Source organism: Halichoerus grypus, chromosome 6 (assembly GCF_964656455.1).
Source record: "Halichoerus grypus chromosome 6, mHalGry1.hap1.1, whole genome shotgun sequence".
NCBI classification, from domain to species: Eukaryota; Metazoa; Chordata; class Mammalia; order Carnivora; family Phocidae; genus Halichoerus; species Halichoerus grypus.
In genome coordinates, this window is record NC_135717.1 from 103,893,389 (window position 1) to 103,912,426 (window position 19,038).

General features: G+C 41.8%; 1 protein-coding gene across 3 annotated transcripts in view; it reads right to left on the reverse strand.

Annotated features, from left to right (window-relative positions):
* DENND5B (DENN domain containing 5B) overlaps positions 1-16,262 on the reverse strand; it is a 189,772-nt gene extending 173,510 nt beyond the window's left edge. The window contains exon 1 of one of the 3 annotated variants that reach the window (XM_078075846.1): positions 15,853-16,262. In XM_078075846.1, coding sequence (XP_077931972.1) covers positions 15,853-15,985 — 133 coding nt within the window. In that variant the 5' untranslated portion in view covers positions 15,986-16,262. Of the gene's footprint in view, positions 1-15,124; positions 15,439-15,852 lie in introns of those variants that run through there. The other 2 variants (XM_078075847.1, XM_078075849.1) reach the window with 2 other exon arrangements.
* Positions 16,263-19,038: the final 2,776 nt, after the last annotated feature.

The following is a 19,038-nucleotide window of genomic DNA, read 5'->3' on the forward strand; positions in this document are numbered from 1 at the left end:
TTGTGATAGATTATTTTAGCATTAAACTCCTCAGTTTCAAAGCTATTCTTTCTTTTCCCATTTCACCTTAATTACTGGTAGTATAAAGGATTTTGGTTTTAAAAAAAGTTGCTGCAAGTACTAAGAATTTAATTTTTATCCCTCAAACACTTGAGGTGGACAACGCCATTTTCATTTATTTATTCAGTCTTTCAATCAATAATGATTTACAGAGATCTTTAAAGATGTCATATACTAAATCAGTGGCAATGACTTTGACATAAAAAAATGCTACTGTGTTTCTCAGATTATTGCTCAGCTCATTTAACCACACAACTTCAGTAAAATGGTCACTCTGGCTTCTAATTAGTGACTAGAAATCAGAACTTCTATTTTTATTTTAAATTCTATCCCTCTGGGATAACAGGTGATCATTGTTTTCTTTAATGCAATCCTGTATTCTCAGTTTTCAAAATGAGCATACATTACTTTTATAATTTAAAAGCCACAATTTTTTAAAAAGCACTTACTACCTTTTATTATTTCAAACCAATTATTTTATCTACCTCACTCCTGGTGGAATATTTCAGTGTGTAAAACAGACATCCCTCAGAAAGTCCTACTAAAATGTCTGGGGGAAAACCCCCCCCCAAACAACCTCTTATATGCAGTACCAACAGGCAGCAAAACCAAATGGGCTCATCTCCTTTTGTTTGTCCTTGATTCTCTTCCTACTCTATTTTAAGCATCTAATAAAGTGTCTAAAAAGCATTTATTATAAGACAAGCAGGTTAATGCCTTGATTTTCTCTGAAAATATTCAATTTGTTGCTCTTGCATGATACCCTCTAAATCCAAATTTTAACTTTTCATACCTAATAGACAACAATGGGGAGTAAACAGTTGGGTCTCTCTTGGGTTCCCTTATCCTGGGAAGTTCTAATTCTTAGTCTCTTCCTAAATAAATAAAAATTACAAAGTTTTACTTGAAAGAAAAAACACATTTAGTCATACAAATACCCACAAAACTTTAAAGTTACTATTAGAAAATATGCAGATACTCTGGAAAGTGTGAAGAAAAAAAGAGACTTTTTAAAGAAAAAATATTTACAAAATGCATGTCCACATTTAAATCTGAATGTTCTCCTCAATTCTAAGAATATCTTTTAAGGAAGCATAAAGTTTTATGTTGCTGTGTAAGGAAACCTTGGGTACATTGGTGAAAGCTCAAAGGCCCATAATCTCATCACAAAGCAGCAGGGTCAAAAGGCAGAGGTCAGGGAACAGGGGAACAGGGAATAAAACAGTTCCCACACTTGAGAGGAGACTATATCTCATTTCAGAAGACATTCAAAAACTATTCAGTTGTATTTACTAAAATAATAAAACCATTTACACTCTCCTTTAAGTCCCAAAGCCAATCTGAATTTTACAAAAGAATTTATTTTTAAAAGCAAGAAATTTAAGAAGTTACTTCTCTTACATTAAAAAAAAAAACAAAACACCAATCTCTCTCACACACACACCAATGCTTCAGCTGTCCCTCAAAGACTGACTTTCAGATAGATAAAAGCTGTCACCTGATCTATTCAACAGAGTTCAATGGGGCACAGAAATAAATACTAAATGTGCATACATGTCAACAGACATTTCACATCAAGGCCTCTGCCCCCTAATGATTCAACAAAGTAGGTCTACTTCTTGGCCACATTCAGAAAAAGCTAAATTTTTCTCCTGCTTTCTTCTTCTTCATTCCACGTAAGAGTGAATGTGATTTTGTTAAACTTTAGTAGGTGCAACATTTGTACAAGAAACTTTATAATGACTCCTCCAGCAGGGAATTAAACCTGTGGGAGCTCCAGGGTCTAGGACACTTGTTTGGATATCTCTGTACAATTTTTCACACTCTAACCATAAAATCTGTGTTCCAAGTAGAAGAGAGAGTGACAGAAAGATTAGTAAGATCAGGAAAAGAGGATTTTTGGAGTAAAAGGTGTGATTTTTCTACTGTCTTCCACCCTCCATACACCCATATTTTACACTCTCCCCACTGGCCCCTTCCACCAGGGACAAGACAGGTTACAAGTGGTTCATAGTAAATGAGGCCTGTCCATCCTTCACTGTGAGGAGTACACAAAATTTTACATTTAAGCACACACAGCTTTCACGTATTTATTTAAAATCAAATGGTAGCTAGGGCTGCCAATGGAAAAATAAGCACTGCCAGACAGGAGTGAGAACAACTAAACAAAATAACCTATTTTGGCATAATCACCTCAGCGGTACCAATGCTTGTGTTTTAATAAACTGTGAAATCACAGTCATTGTTCTCGTGAACAATGGCACAAAGCAAATGAAGTCAAGCTGGAAAGCTCATTTCCCTGGAGCTGAGCCAGAATATTTTGAAATCCAGACAAAAGTTTATTTATTAAGAAAAAGAATACACTTGAGACAAGAGATGGGAAACATTCTTAAACAATCTGTTATCTTGTTACCTCAGCCATTTAAATTTCCTTAAAGGTTAGGGTTAAAGTTGAAGTGAAGAGAAATTAACCTAGAAAATAGAACAAAACACTGTGGTCCTGGAAGTGAATCATCCATATCTTTAAACCTATAACCAGCCCTAAATTTCTGCTGCTCAAGCTATTCCTACGCAAGTCTGTAGCTGATTCTCACGGAATTCCATTTGATACGCTGATGCCGATTCTTATAATCAGGGACTCATACAAGAGCCCGAGAGGGTCACTCCCCTTCACAACAATTCCTGTCTCATCTACCTAGAGGGAAACAATCCTTCCTTGCTATTTTAGTCCCAATCTACAGCATAAAGAAAAAAAAAAAAGAATATAAATTTATTACATAGAAAGAATATTGTTGATCTAGCTGACTGTCCCTGTTTTCTCAAAGAACCATGAGAAAAGAAAAAGAAACTGAAGGCATACTAGAAACATAAAGTATTAAACCTGAAAAGCCACGGACAATAAGAAACTCTACCCAGTTTCTGATGGGGATGAAGGTAATTGGAGGAGTTAGACTTACTAAAAACTCTTCACTATCGATGACACTGGAAATTTTTATCAAAAGTATTTCTTCTTCTTTATAGAAAAGAGACAACTAAAAAAGCAATAGGAAGTGGCTTCATGAGGACTAACGTGAAAGTAAGGGTGATCTTTGAAGAAAGGATTAAGGGGGAAAAATGTACAAAAAGCCTGGTCTGAGCAAATTTGTGCCAAACTGTACAGAAGAATTAAGACTGTCAAAAACTGGGCACCTGGGTGGCTCAGTTAAGCCTGCATCGGGGCTCCCTGCTCGGCGGGGAGCCTGCTTCTTCCTCTCCCTCTGCCCTTCCCCCTTGCGCACATATGCACACGAATGAGGGTGCACTCTCTCTGTCAAATAAATAAAATCTTAAAAAAAAGATTGTTAAAAACTTATGTACACTTCTACACTGTTTCCTCAAACTATACAGTAAGTCCCTGTGTTAAATAAATGACTGTATGAACATGCTATACTGGAAAAGAAGACAAGAGGAAAGGGCAAGAAAACATGGTCTTCAAAGCAGAAACCTGGATTCTCCAGGCTCGGGCAGGAGAAAATTATGTAAAACAGGTGGATTTACATCCCAAGGCATTTGGGATCTAGAAAACAGACTACTTAAAAATATCTTTAAACTGGGTTTCACAGGGGCGCCTGGGTGGCTCAGTCGTTAAGCGTCTGCCTTCGGCTCAGGTCATGATCCCAGGGTCCTGGGATCGAGCCCCGCATCGGGCTCCCTGCTCGGCGGGAAGCCTGCTTCTCCCTCTCCCACTCCCCCTGCTTGTGTTCCCTCTCTCGCTGTCTCTCTCTGTCAAATAAATAAATAAAATCTTTAAAAAAAAAAAAAAACTGGGTTTCACAGTTTAGAACCTATATCTAAGCATTCAACATTCTGGTCCTCGCAGACGGGTTGAACTTAATAGATTCTACAACTCTAAAATTATAATTTCACCTATTTTTATTGCACTCTGTACTTCAAAGCTCTTTCCAAGACACTGTCACATTTTATAATTGAGAAAAGTATCTAGAAAAGTATCTAGTTGTCTAGACTAGCATAAGTGTTGAAAAACATGTGTGTCCTCAGATTATGAACAAATTAAAAAAAAAAAACTACAGGGAAGAGAAGCAAATGGACTACTTTTGCAGTGGTATTCCTAAGAGAGTATGAATATGTGAAAACTATTCACAGCTCATCTGGAATAGTCGCTTAGCAGTAGCATTAACTAGGTATTTTTCCCATTATGTATCGGCTATCCACAATTACTGCAGTGTGCATATAATGCCACGTCTTTCTCTTCCATCCAATAAAAGCACGTGAGAATGGAACTGAGTGAGAACAGCATCGTTAGAGGGAAGACCTTGATTCCATTCCACTTATTTTAAAACTTGCATCATTTACAACCTCAGTATTTCAACTACTGTTAATAATTACTGTGACTCAGCTCAGAAACGGCAGGCCCACTAATGTGTCACCACCCACGAGTTGAGGACAGCTGGTCTAGAGGATCTGGAGGGGCAGCAAGGTGCAATGGAGCCAGAAAGCCTGGGAGGTAATCCCAGCTTTTAGTAACTGTGACTTTGGGGAACACCTCACATAAAATGAGGAAAATAACACCAAGTTATCGTAAAGACTAAAAGTAATGTTTATAAATCACCAACCACAATTCATGACTCCATAAATGTTAGCTATTTTCACAGCTTTATTGTATAAAGGTGACTTCCTAGAGCTACTTCTGACTTAATAGTGCTAGTACTTACCTTTGAAAGTCATTTAAAGAAAGCATTAATTCAAAAATACCTTTGTACCAGTGATGTATACAAGTTTAAAAAAGAAAAATGAAAGGTATTAATTCAAAAAGTTCATGTTAATTAAAACAGTTATAATATTTAATTTAGAATCAAATTAGTAAAAGTCACAGATTCTTGGAAAAGGTGCAGGGATGCCTGAGAAAGCGACTTATCGTCATGATGTGCTATCTCAGCAGCATATAAAATATCTCCACTTTTTTTCCTAGAATTCTCACTTCTTAGCTCCTTACACTTGTTTTGTTTAAAAGTAATGTGAAAGGGACGCCTGGGTGGCTCAGTCAGTTAAGTGTCTGCCTTCGGCTCAGGTCATGATCCCAGGGTCCTGGGATCGAGCCCCGCTTCGGGCTCTCTGCTCCGCGGGAAGCCTGCTTCTACCTCTCCCACTCCCCCTGCTTGTGTTCCCTCTCTCACTGTGTCTCTGTCAAATAAATAAATAAAATCTTAAAAAAAAAAAAAAAAGGGGCGCCTGGGTGGCTCAGTTGGTTAAGCGACTGCCTTCGGCTCAGGTCATGATCCTGGAGTCCCGGGATCGAGTCCCGCATCGGGCTCCCTGATCGGCAGGGAGTCTGCTTCTCCCTCTGACCCTCCTCCCTCTCATGCTGTCTGTCTCTCATTCTCTCTCTCTCAAATAAATAAATAAAATCTTTAAAAAAAAAAAAAAAAAACTTTAAAAAAAAAAAAAAAACCTTGCTGTTACCTGCATACTTGCTTGCATAAAGTTGTTTTTTAAAAAAAGATTATTAATTTGTCATAGTTTATTTCAAGAGAGAATAGGCTAATAACAAATTACCGTAGCTCACCAGAAAGCTGATATGTACCTTTAAAAAAATTAATCATTCATCTACTCTCTTGCTTCTTCATCAATCTCAAGTTTCTCATTTTTTTTTTTTTTTTTTAAGATTTTGTTTATTTATTTGACAGAGAGAGAGAGAGCACAAGTAGGTAGAGCTGCAGGCAGAGGGAGAAGAAGCAGGCTCTCCACTGAGCTGGGAGCCCGATGCGGGGCTCGATCCCAGGACCCCGGAATCATGACCTGAGCCGAAGGCAGCCGCTTAACCAACTGAGCCACCCAGGCGCCCCAAGTTTCTCATTTTTTAAAAAACTCTAGTTTCCATTTTAGAAGATAAAAAACCCACACATAAATCAAATATACTGATTTTTATTGCCAGTAATAAAAGGAAAAGGAAAAATATTTTTGTCCATCTCAAATTATCTCAAAATTATCTCATTCATCACTTATTCAAACAATCTATTTGAGTCAATATTTTGGTCACTGTACATACAATAAAAAGGACAAAGGTCTTGCCCTCTAGGAGCCAACAATCTAATAGAGAAGCCTGACATTAAAAAGTAAAAGTAAACAAATGCATTTATATAGTATATTGTCAGGTGCCATTAAGTGCTATAAGGAAAATAAAGTAGGGTTCCTGTCAAGAGTGGGACAGGCAAGGGGAGGAAGAACACCATTTTATACAGGATGGTCTGGGAAGGCCAATCTGAGGAGGTAACACTTGTGTAGAGACTTAAATGATGAGAAGCCAATCTTGCAAAGATGTGGGGCTGCACTATCCAAGAGGGTAGCCACTAGTCACATGTGGCTATTAAATATCTCATTAATAATTTTCATGTTGATTATATGCTGAAATAATATCTTAGATACATACATAAAATATATCATTAAAATTAATATCACCTATTTCTTTTTACCTTTTTGAATGTGGCTACTAGAAAATTTAAAACTACATGTGTCTTGTATTATATTTATAATGGACAATGCTGGTCTAGAAAGAGGATTCCAGGGAGAGAAGGAAGAGAAGATGAACATGCCATGAGACAAGAAACAGCTGACTGTTTTTAAGGACCTTCAAGAAAATCAACATAGCAGGAAAGAGTGATCCAATCAGAAAATGTTGGAAAAGTAGGCAAAGACCAGATCATGAAAAGCTTTGCAAAACAGGGGGCTATAAACTAAATATGTGTCCCTTCCAAAATTCATATGTTGAAATTTAATCTCCAATGTGATGGTATTTGGAGGTGGGGCCCTTGGGAAGTGTAGAGCCCTCATGAATGGGATTCATGCCCTTCCTTATAAAAGAGATCCCATAGAACTCCCTCACCCCTTCCACACAAGAGGGCCATCTATGAACCAGGAAGAGGGCCCTCCCTAGACATGGGATCTGCCAGCACCTTGAACTTGACTCCCAGCCTCCAGAACTGTGAGAAATAAATTTCTGTTATTTATAAGCCACCCAGTCTATCGTATTCTATTATAACAGCCTGAACAAACTAAGACACAGGGTAAAGAGTCTGAATCCTAATCCAAATACAAAGGAAGCTACTGAAAAATTTTACGTGGAAAAAATTATTCTAAGTTCCCGCTGCCTATCCCATTTGTGGATAGTTGGCAGTATCATTCACACTGCTAGTATAGACTTCAAGAGATTATCTAATACAGTGATTTCAAACGTGTCCCTGGCTCTCGAAGGGCCAATGTAGATAATAATTGAGAGTCCATGAATTGATACTAATATTTCAAAAAGCTTATTAAAAACTGTACCTTTCCGGGTGCCTGGGTGGCTCAGTTGGTTAAGCGACTGCCTTCGGCTCAGGTCATGATCCTGGAGTCCCTGGATCGAGTCCCACATCGGGCTCCCTGCTCGGCAGGGAGTCTGCTTCTCCCTCTGACCCTCCCCCCTCCCATGTGCTCTCTCTCTCATTCTCTCTCTCTCAAATAAATAAATAAAATCTTTAAAAAAAAAAAAAAAAAACTGTATCTTTCCTGTATAGGGAACTGCAAAGACTAATTGATTTTTTTTTCCTTTCCTTGTGGCTGAAATTATAATTACTCAATTGGTCCTCATGTGGCATATGTGGTATATATCAGTCCTTGTACTCTGTCATTTAGGATTAATTTTTTTTTAAACAGATACATTTAGTTTTTCCACTCAAAAACAAGTTCAGGCTCATGGAAGAGAGGAGTGGTATGTTCAGAAATCAGTCACTTCACTTAACCCCTTCGAAACAGATGAAAACACTGAGCCCCCAGATGTCCTAAGTCACAGGCCAGGATTGGACTCCTGGCTTCTGACTGTGCATCCAGCTCTAATTATAGTTTCACAAGCAATCATACATTCCTTTTAGAAACTATAAACTCATCTAAGGACAAATAAGAATTTATGCTAAGACAGATGATAAAACCCAGTAAAAAGAGCAAAGAGATTTTTTTAAAAATGGAAGATTTATTTATGTAGTAAATGCCTTATATTTATATGGTAAAATCTTATCTTTATATATATTCACTAATAAATACAAAAGTAACATCATATATATACTCTTCTAATTTTTTGATGAATGAATAAAGGAATTCATTCATGCAAGAGACATTACCAGTGCTGACCATAAAAAGAGACAATAGTCAGGTTTGAAAGTCATAAAGACCGAGTAGTCCCCTTCTTAATATCTTTCCTGTAAGAAGTTAAAAGATAATCTCATTTGATTATAAGGTTATCCATGTGGTCCCTATACTGGTAGATTTTACAATGTGTATGATATAGTGCATGTTATTAAGAAGGTGGCAAATGTAGTGGTTATGGACATGAATGAATCACACCAGACAGACTTTTCAATCCAGGGCTCAGGCTTCTGTTCATTTGTTAATACTGGACACACCAGCATAGGGAGCTCAGAATATAAGAAGACACTTATGTCCATCCCTCCTCCCATATACATACTATATGAACCTGGGTGAAGTACTTAAACTCCCCAGTCTCCGTTTTCTCACCTGCAAAACAGAGAAGATAATGCCACCTCCTACAGTGGTTGCCAGGATTAAATGAAGCAATAACTATGAAGCATTTACCACAGTGCTTGCCATGTGGAAAGCAGTATTGATTATTGCTATTTCGTTGCAGATTCTTACAGAATGGTGACTGTCACTATATACTGTACAACCTGACACACTGTAAACAATTAACATTGAACAATTAATCCAAAGTGTACTGGCTAGTTATGGCTTTCCTAAAAACAAAATTTAGGTTGCTGTCAATCAGAAATGTTAAGGGTTTGGATATAATGGCACTTGTTTCGTAAAGATAAGGCACTGTATTCTAGACACTTTTATTACTCCAAGTATATCTGTAACCAACAGTGGAATTAGTAAAAGCAAAAGGATAGGGGTGCCTGGGTGGCTCAGTCGTTAAGCGTCTGCCTTCAGCTCAGGTCATGATCCCAGGGTCCTGGGATCGAGCCCCACATCGGGCTCCCTGCTCGGCAGGAAGCCTGCTTCTCCCTCTCCCACTCCCCCTGCTTGTGTTCCTGCTCTCGCTGTCTCTCTCTCTGTCAAATAAATAAAATCTTTAAAAAAAAAAAAAAAAAAAGCAAAAGGATATACTCAGGAATTTCAGAACAGTCTGTCTTAATACCTCAGCAGATGTTACTTGTACTCCTCCGGCCTCTTCTGTCTCTCCCCATCCCCTTTTTCTTTCCCTTTCTCTTACTATTATCTTCTTCTCCAAAGACACTTACGTCCTTCTCTCGTCCCCTTTCCCTTCCTGTCTCATCGTCTCATATTCTGAGCTCCCTATGCTGGTATGTCCTGCATTAACCAATGGAACAGAAGCCTGAGCCCTGGGGTTATTACTGAGAGTTTAGCTGCACTCACTACTGGGCCAATTTCACTATAAAGAGTTTTATTCCCAGTGGCTTTTAAAATCAAGTTAGCACTGTATCATAGTAACTAGACCTTGAATCTTCTTTGGCCTCATTAGAATGGAGGCTGATCCTTTTATTTCTCCTTCCCCAGGCTTTCAGTTAACAGGCCAAACCTTTTAAACTCCCAAACATAATCCATTGTGGGCCAGACGGTGTGAAATGTATAAAAGGAAACCTCACTAAATTGGAGGCCAAAGGCCAGAAGGGGGAGCTCTCATACCGCATCACATCTTCATTTGCAGAACCCAGAAAAAGGGACCTTACAAAACCAACTACCACCTCAGCCCCAGGAGGGAAGGTTTTCTCCTTGCCTGGCAACAGCCCGGCCAATAAGAGGCTGTCACAACTCAGTGACACTGAAAGGCCACTACATTTTGAACTCCCAGTTTACCCCAATGGACTTTTTGTTTATAAGAGCCTCTCCTGACTCTCCTCTTTCTTCTATAAAAGAGAGGTACTCTACTTTCTTCTCCAGACTTGCCTATGGTTTTGCTGTAGCTTGCTTGCATGTCCTGAATCACAATTCTCTGCTATTCTTGAATAAACCCACTTTTCCTGGTAAAATAACTTGGCAGTTTTATTTTTAAGATTAACAATGACAAGATAACTAACAACTAAGATACTACCAACGGTAGGGCAGCTCTAACCCATAAAACCTGTACAGCAGGCCAGTTTTTAAAAGGCATACTTTAGCAGTCTTAACTAGGACATGCAGTCTGGAATAAAGACAAGCCTGAAATGCTTGTTAAACTCAAGTCAAGTTCATTTCTTTTCTAAGCTTAAATAAAATAACTATGGAGCATAGTGTACTGGATCAACTAGGCTCTAGTCTGCTGTCTGCTGCTAGTCAAAGGTGTTCTCTGAGAGGGTCCTTAATCTCTCAGCCTTGGTTTCTTCACCGTAAATGATATCTAAGGTCCCTTTCAGAACTACTGTAGCATGATACGGTCAGTATCAACCAAATTTTGTACAGCTGACCTTTGAACAACACAGGTTTGAACTACGCAGGTCCACTTACATGCAGATTTTAAAAACTAAATACAGTACAGTACTGTAAATGTATTTTCTCTTCCTTATGATTTTCTTAATAACGTTTTCTTTTCGGGGTGCCTGGTGGCTCAGTTGGTTAAGCCTCTGAGGCTTCGTTTCCACTCAGGTCATGATTTCACAGTGGTGAGATCATCAGGCTCCCTGCTCAGTGGGGAGTCTGCTTGAGAGTCTCTCCCTCTGCCCCACACACATGTGTGCTCGCTCACTCTCTCTCTCCAAAATAAATAAATAAATCTTTAAAAAAATTTTTTTTCTGGGGCTCCTAGGTGGCTCAGTCAGTTAAGTGTCAGACTCTTCATTTTGGCTCAGGTCATGATCTCGGGGTCCTGGGATTGAGCCCCATGTCTGGCTCCCTGCTTAGCAGGGAGCCTGCTTGTCTCCTTTCTACCCCTCCCCCCGACTTGCCCAAGCGCTCTCTCTAATAAATAAATCTTCAAATAAAGTAGTTCTGTAGCTTATTTTTTTTTCTTTAGCTTATTTTATTGTAAGAATACAGCATGTAATATATGTAATATACACGACATGTATTATTTGACTGTTTATGTTATTGGTAAGGCTTCCAGTCAACAGTAGGCTATTAGTAGTTAAGTTTTGGGGGAGTCAAAAGTTATATGCAGATTTTCAACTGTATTGGAGGGGTCAGCGCTCCTAACCCCCACCTTTTGTTCAAGGGTTAACTATATTTGAATTTAGACCATGGTCTTCACTGCCCCAAAGCTCTTCTGGAAACCACACCCAAGAAAACCAAAGCTAAAAATAAATAGAGGCACCAAGGAAGAGATTTAAACAAGGGCCTGTGGCAGGGATTGCACTCATCATACTTCAGTACTCCTCAGCAGAACTAAACCCAAACTACCACTGGAATGCTTTAAGAATATTCTGGCCACCACACAATTTGTGGACTCATATGTAAACTTTATACTCATTATTAAACACTACGTATAAGGTACTATGAAAGAGAGAGGCAAAGACCATAAGCTCCCTCTTGGGGGCTTGCATATTTACGTTACTTAGATAAAGGTCCTTAATTTCTCTGTTGCCTAAAAGATTTGCTGCTATAAATCAAGCCATGTAAATTCCTACAGCTAGGTCTTAGAGGAAATGAGAAGCAAAAAAGAAAATTTCAAAATGATGTCTGCCTTCCTACATGTCAACTAATACCAACAACTTCTATTTACACCTCCTTTCTTCTTTATGCAATAATCAATTTGAAACCTTTTTCATATATTTAACACTTAAAGAAAATGTAAATATTTCTACTTTAATATCTAAAGGGACATATTTGTTTATGGATAAAATGAATTTTAAAAACATACAGGGAGTAGGAGAAGCACAACAGCTAAGATGAACTAAAGAAAGGACAATAGGAAATACCAGTATATGGGGGGGGGGGGGTGTCTCTCTCTCTATGAAATATATGGGGGGGGGGAGTTGTGTCTCTCTCTGAGATATATACATACCAAAGAAGTCTTTTCCACTGCTGGTAAAGCTAGGCTTCACTAGGACGACTGCCTAAAAAACAATCTACAGGGGCTCCTGGGTGGCTCAGTCGTTAAGCGTCTGCCTTCGGCTCAGGTCATGATCCCAGGGTCCTGGGATTGAGCCCTGCATTGGGCTCCCTGCTCCACAGGAAGCCTGCTTCTCCTTCTCCCACTCCCCCTGCTTGTATTCCCTCTTTCGCTGTCTCCCTCTCAAATAAATAAATAAAATCTTTTAAAAAATAAATAAATAAATAAAAATAAAAAACAATCTACAGCCCTGATAACTTTATCATAAGGTATTAGTCTATTTAACTGTTACTTCATCATATGGCTTGTGTTCTTAATTTTATTTCAACCACCAACTGAAATAAATTTATTTCAACCAATAAATTTCAAAATTTATTCCACCACCTGCAGAATGTGAATTCTAAAAAAGTCTATAAAGCAATCAGTAGAATTTATATTTAACAGAAGTCAACTTAGACCTTCTACAGGCAGAGTGACAACTTGCTAAGAAAACAGTGTGATAAAAATAGATCAGTTCCATAAAAGTAAAATAGAAACTTAACTATATTTAACTTTGAAATTAATGCAGCAAAACAGAAACAACCTCCTGACTAATTTGCCTAACTCACTGGCCTTGTGTCCTCCTCCCCAAATGAAGCTCTGTGGAAAGAGTCAAGAAGATGGTTAGTTAGGAACATGATGCTACATTCTCTTGTTTTCCTCTCATCTTACCGGCCATACTTCTTAATCTCTTCAGTTGTTTCCTCTTCATCCTCCTCACCTCTGAATGTTGGGAGTGTCTCTAGGATTCAACCCTTGAGCTTCTTCTCTTTTCTTATCTATACTCACTCCCTGGGTAATGTCATCCAATTTCATGGCTTTCAATTTATGCCTATATAAAAATTTTGACCCCTGAGAGATTCCTTGCCTACTTGACATCTCCATTTGAATGTCTAATGGATATCTCAAACTTAACATGTCCAAAATTGAACTAATCTTGTCCCAACTGCTTCTCTATCAGTCTTCTTACTTCAGTAAATAGAGGTGCTTATAATTGTTTAGGCCAAAAATGTTACAGTTATCTTTGATCACTTTCTTTGAATATGAATACCATATCCAATTCATCAGCAAGTCCTGCTGGCTCTACCTCCAAAATAATCCAGCTTTTCACCACTTCACTGCTACTGCCTTGGTGTAAGCCAACCAACACCTCCCACCTCACAAAAGAGCCTCCTAGCTGGTCTGCTTCTAACCTTACCTCTAACATAGTCTACAAGGCAGCCCAGCAATCCTTTTAGAGAGTACATCAAGTCTCATCATTGTACTGCTCAAAACTTGCCAGTAGCTTCCCATCTCAGAGTAAAAGCTCAACAATTGTCCATTAGGCCCTACACAATCTCCCCTCCCCTTTCTCTATGATCGTATCTACTACTTTCCTCCTCCCTCAGCTCCAACTACCTTGGCCTCCTTACTGTTACCTGCACAAACTAGGCACTCTCCCACCTCATCTCCGCATGCACTGTTTCCTCTGCCGGCAGTGCTGTTCCCCAAGACAATCCTCATGGCTTGCTTCCTCACCTCCATCAAGGCTCTACTCTAAGGTCACCTTTTCTGTGAGGCCTTCCCTAGCCATCTCATTTAAAATCTGCAACCCCACCATCCCACCATTCTTCTGGCACTACCCTAGTCTCATTTCCTTGCTTTATTTTCCCTCATAGCACTTACTGACATTTAGCAAACTATATATTTTCATTATTTGTTTACACTAAAATGTAAGCACTATGATGGCAGGGAGTTTTGACTGCTTTGTTGACAGCTGTCCACACTGCCTGGAACACAATCTACACCTTAAGGCTTTCAAAACTCTTTGCTGAATGAATCACTGATACTGAAATCACCATCAGACAAAAGTATCACTTCAAAACACCAAATATTATGAGCAGACATCTCAAACAAGCATCCACACTCATGCGCAGTATTCCAAAAGGAGAAGCCAGTGTCTAAAAAATGACTCAGAAATTAATTTTTTACTGCTTAATTTTGTTAAAGCCATCTGCACTGTGCCTGAAGAGTCCCAGGCCACACCTACAGGTGTTGTTTTAGCTTTACTAGGCATATAGACTTCAGATAGAAAAGAAAAAAATACAGGCTTTTTCCTTTCATCAGTCACTACTGACAAAAGGCCTCCAAGTGACCCCTTACTACAAATGATTAGGATGTTTAGGGGAGAAAGGACTCTAGAAAAATAAAATAATCCCTTCAATCCCCAAAGAGAAATCTCTCCAAATCTCTCTGCAGACATGTTTTCTAACTTCATATCCCTTAACAAAGCCATTCTTAATATGTACATGATATCTTAATTGAAGAAACAACATGATTATATAACTACACATACAGAAAAACCTGGTACTCATCCCTCCTTTCTAAAAATCTTTAAAATTAGACTTACAGTTTTTGTTGAAAATGTTTTGCTGTGAGCCTGGCTTAAAAAGATATTTGCTTAGCTAAGACACGGGTTGATCAGTACTGTATCTTACAGCTGAACACATTTGTTTACTATTGTTTATTATTTACCACATCCTTACCAGTCCCCTCTATTACCCCCCAAAAAAGTAAAAGAGAAAACAAAAATACACATTGGTGCAAGCAATAAGGCATGCTATGTCCAAAGCAAGCTGTTCTGGAAAGCTATGACCTAAGTGTTTAACACTGACACAGATAAAGTTCAGGCGATAGATGTCACTTGTCTCATCCATTAACAACAACAAAAAAATCAAGATTCAGATCCCAAGAAGGCAAGCAGAAAGAAAGAGGCGTGAAAAAATGAAATGGGTCGTTTCTCCCTGGCCTCCTCCCGGCACTGCGCACTCATTACCCGCCCCGCCCCGCCCCCCCATCATCCTTTAACGGCCCCTTTTCCCAGCATCGGTTCCCAGCTCAGCCCTGCACTGCGCCATCAAATGGGTAAAGAGCAGGGACCGGTGCCCCTCCAGGAAAAGCCCGGCAGTAACACACGGTGCACCCAAGTGAGGGGAGAATGTCAAACTACTAAACTCAGAAACAGTGTAGGTGGTGTCAACAAAGCGTCGTGCCGAGTCCCAAGCGATCAAAGGTCCTCCCCAGCTCCCGTGACACTGCCAAATAGACAGCATTCCAAAAGGTGACTCCACCGTCATCGCCGAAGGCGAGGCGGGAAGCGGCGCAGACCGGGAACAGTCAAGGATGAAGTCCAACCAGCCTCCCGCCCGCACTCGCCCTGCAGGCCATCACCGCCTCGGTGGACGCGACCCCCGCAGCCCCGCGGTCTCTGTCGCCGCCTCCCCCGAGGGGGCCTGAGCGCCGCGTCACGTGCCAGGGCTGAAACTTCGCAGTCTGGCGGAGAGGGTAGGGGGTGGGATGCACGGGATCGCGGCAAGGCCGGGGAGTTAGCGCGCCCGGTGACTCACCGGACGCCTCCGCGTGCAGCTGCGGGCGGGGGGGGGGACCGTGCCGGGCGGGGGCCGTGCTCTCGAGGCCGCCCCCGCCCCCGTTATTAATATCCCCGCGCCTTGGAGGCAAAGCCTGAGGCGGGCGCCCTCAGCGGCGCGACGCCCGCGGGCTCAGCAGCGCACCCTGCACGCGGAATAAATAACAATGTCATTAAATCGCCGCCCGGGAGCCGGTCCGGATGGAGAGCGGGCGCCGCCGGGAGCCGACTTTGTCTAGGACCCGCCTCCCGCGCGTCCCCGCAGCGTCCCTCGCGTCCCTGAGGGGACCCCCGCGCCGCCGTAGCCCGGCCTTACCCGCCAGCTCGTCGGGCTCCAGCCCGCTGTCTGCGTCGATCCCGCACAGCACGAAGTAGTGCGCGAAGCGGCAGGCGGTCGGGGAGGAGCCCGAGCCCGAGCCCGAGCCGGGCGCCGCGCCGCTCCCGCTCATCCCGGCCGCGCTGCTCCTGCCGCCGCCGCCTCTCGGGAAGGCTCGCCGCTCCGGCTGCGGTCTCCGCGCGCCTGTCCTAGGGCGACACCGGCGCGCCCATGGCCGCGCAGCCGCCGCTCGTCACCGCAGCCTCGCTCCTCGCCCGGCGCCGGAGAAGCGGCCGCGAGCTCGCGCCCAGTCGGTCCCGATCCCGGTCCCGGGTGGGGGAGGGGCGCGCAGGGGGAGTGTCGGCGTGAGAGGCTCGCGCCGCCGCAGCTGCGCTCGCGAACTGGAAGCCGCGGCGTCTGGCGCCCGCCGGTCAGCTGAGCGGCGCTCGGGCTGTGGGAGCGCTGGGAGGGCGGGGGCGCCGAGGACCGGCGCGTGGGGTGGGAGGGGGCGGAGAGGAGGGCGCGCTCGCGAGGGACGGGAGCGCGCTCTCAGGTCCTGTGTGCGCGCGCGCCCCGCGGGCTGCGAGGGAGCGCCTGGCGCGGGCAAGATTCGTGCGGGCCAGCCGGGGCCGCGGCGCAGGGGGCGGCCGCACACACGCCTGCTGGCCTCCGCCAGCCTGGAAGGTTAGCCGCAGCGCGGGGTTCTGTCTTCCAAAGGAGATGCTACCTATCCGAAAAAAAAAAAAAAAAAAAAAGCAGCTTTAGGGAAGGTTAACAGCCAGTCTGAGATCATTTCCCACAACGGCCTGGACCATCAACCTCTTTTAAACTGTTACATGTGAAAATAAATAAATAAAATAAAATAAAATAAAATAAAATAAAATAAACTGTTACATGTGGAAATGCCTGTCTCGTTTTAAGATCTTAGTCCTTGAATCCTTCCCTCAGCCCTCACCCCCATCTACAAGCCATCCTTACTCAGTGAATTCGTGACAACTCAATATCCACAAAGCGTTGAGACTTCTAAAAGGACAGTTGCCTACCCCCTGCCCCCGTTCTGTAATTTATCCTGACATTTTCCAGGTCAGTGTAAAGCAGCCAAGGCACTCCTGTCCCCCAGCTCTGTACTCAGTTGATATTATCAGCTCTCCCTGCAGGTATAATTGGAGGCTGATAAGGCAACAGGAATTAGACCCTGAACTCTGCTCCTCACAAGGCCATGGCTTTCTTACCCTGCTCTTCCCTCTGAGATTCCATTCTACAGGAGTTCACCAACCAGGTTTTATTTTTGAAAGGTGAAAAACCGAATCGATCCAGTTCCACATTGTCACGCCTTCCGCACCACTCCTTGCTCTTCTTTAAGGATTTGGGTATAAGGTGGTTGGGGCGGGAGGGGGGGGGGGCATCACTAATACCACTGGTAGGCACGCAAACCTTCCAGGCAGGTAGACTGAGAAACGAACAATTATTTGACTGAATAATGTTCTTCCTGGAAGATAGGTATGCGTGCATACCATCATTTACTGTAGCTTCTATCCTCACTTTCTCTCTTCAATTTTGAAATGTAAGAAGAATAAAAAAATCAGGGTGAATGACAGCCTGGGTAATTGACCTTTCGCTCCTGTTGCACCCTGCCCTCTTTCTTCAAAGCACTTGCAATGATTTTTTCTGTTTGTCTTAGCTAGATTGTAAGCTCCACAGAGTAGAAGTCGTGCTCTGTGTTTCATCATATTTCTAGTATCTAGCAGAACCCTGGTCCCACCGAGCCCTTCAATTTATTTTTTTTAAGATTTTATTTTATTTATTTGACAGAGAACGCGAGAGAGGGAACACAAGCAGGGGCAGAGGGAGAGGGAGAAGCAGGCTGCCCGCTGAGCAGGGAGCCCGATGTGGGGCTCCATCCCAGGACCCTGGGATCATGACCTAAGCCGAAGGCAGACGCTTAACGACTGAGCCACCCAGGAGTACCCCCTTCAATTTATTTTTATTGAATGAATGAAAGAAAGGTTATCCAGGTAGTAAAAAGTTGTTGATGCTACTAGGAAATATACAAACTTTAATATCTGTAACATTTATGAACATATGCTAACTTTGTGTTATACAATGATTGCTTTTCCTCCTATAGAGAGTACTGAAATACATAAAACAATTTCACTAAAAAGGAGGAGAGGGAGTGTATGTGTTTCTCCTATTTTTGGTGATCACCTCTTACAGAATGTTTGTTAGATTCTAGATTAATCAAACAAAGCACAATAGAAAATGAATTTACCGTCTGCACTAACCACGAGACATGTCATTTTTTGTTCACTTGAAAAGCAATTGATTTATGAGTTTGTAAGCCTTGCATTAATGTTGTTAAGATGAAAAAATTCAAAGAAACCCAAACAGAATGCATTGAATTATGAGATATAAATCTCATCAAAATAGACAAAATCTCCAAAATCTTTCCTAAAGCTTCCATGAGAATAGTCACACATTATAAAATTAAACTTTAATTTGAAAATACCTGGGTACATTCCTAATTATCACTTCAGAATGACACTGTGTAGGTATATTCTGCATTAAATTGCAATGAAATAAAAGGATAATCAAGAATTAACTATATATCATTGCATACATGTTTTTCTCTAAAATAATGACATAGAAATACTTTAGCTAAGCAAATAAAAAATGACTTGAGGGGCGCCTGGGTGGCTCAGTCGTTAAGCGTCTGCCTTCGGCTCAGGTCATGGTCCCAGGGTCCTGGGATCAAGCCCCACATCGGGCTCCCTGCTCAGCAGGAAGCCTGCTTCTCTCTCTCCCACTCCCCCTGATTGTGTTCCCTCTCTCGCTGTGTCTCTCTCTGTCAAATAAATAAATAAAATCTTTAAAAAAAAAAAAAAATGACTTGAAATAAATTGTCCAAAATATTTAAATTGTGTTGAGGAGGAGAGAGATCATATGCCTCTTCCCATGCTGGGACACCCCTTGTCAATACCATTCTTCATCTCCACCAGGCCATCCACACATATGCAAAACCAAGACAGAAGGAATTGCTAAAGTAACTTCAGAGCCCCAGACATTCATTGGACAATGCTTTACTAACAGAAGCTCTATATGCCACCAGGTTAGCAGTGCTCAGTCAAGGACTCACTCTTCAGCTTCCCTCTGACAGCAGACCCTAGCTCAGCTACTCCAAGCATAAAT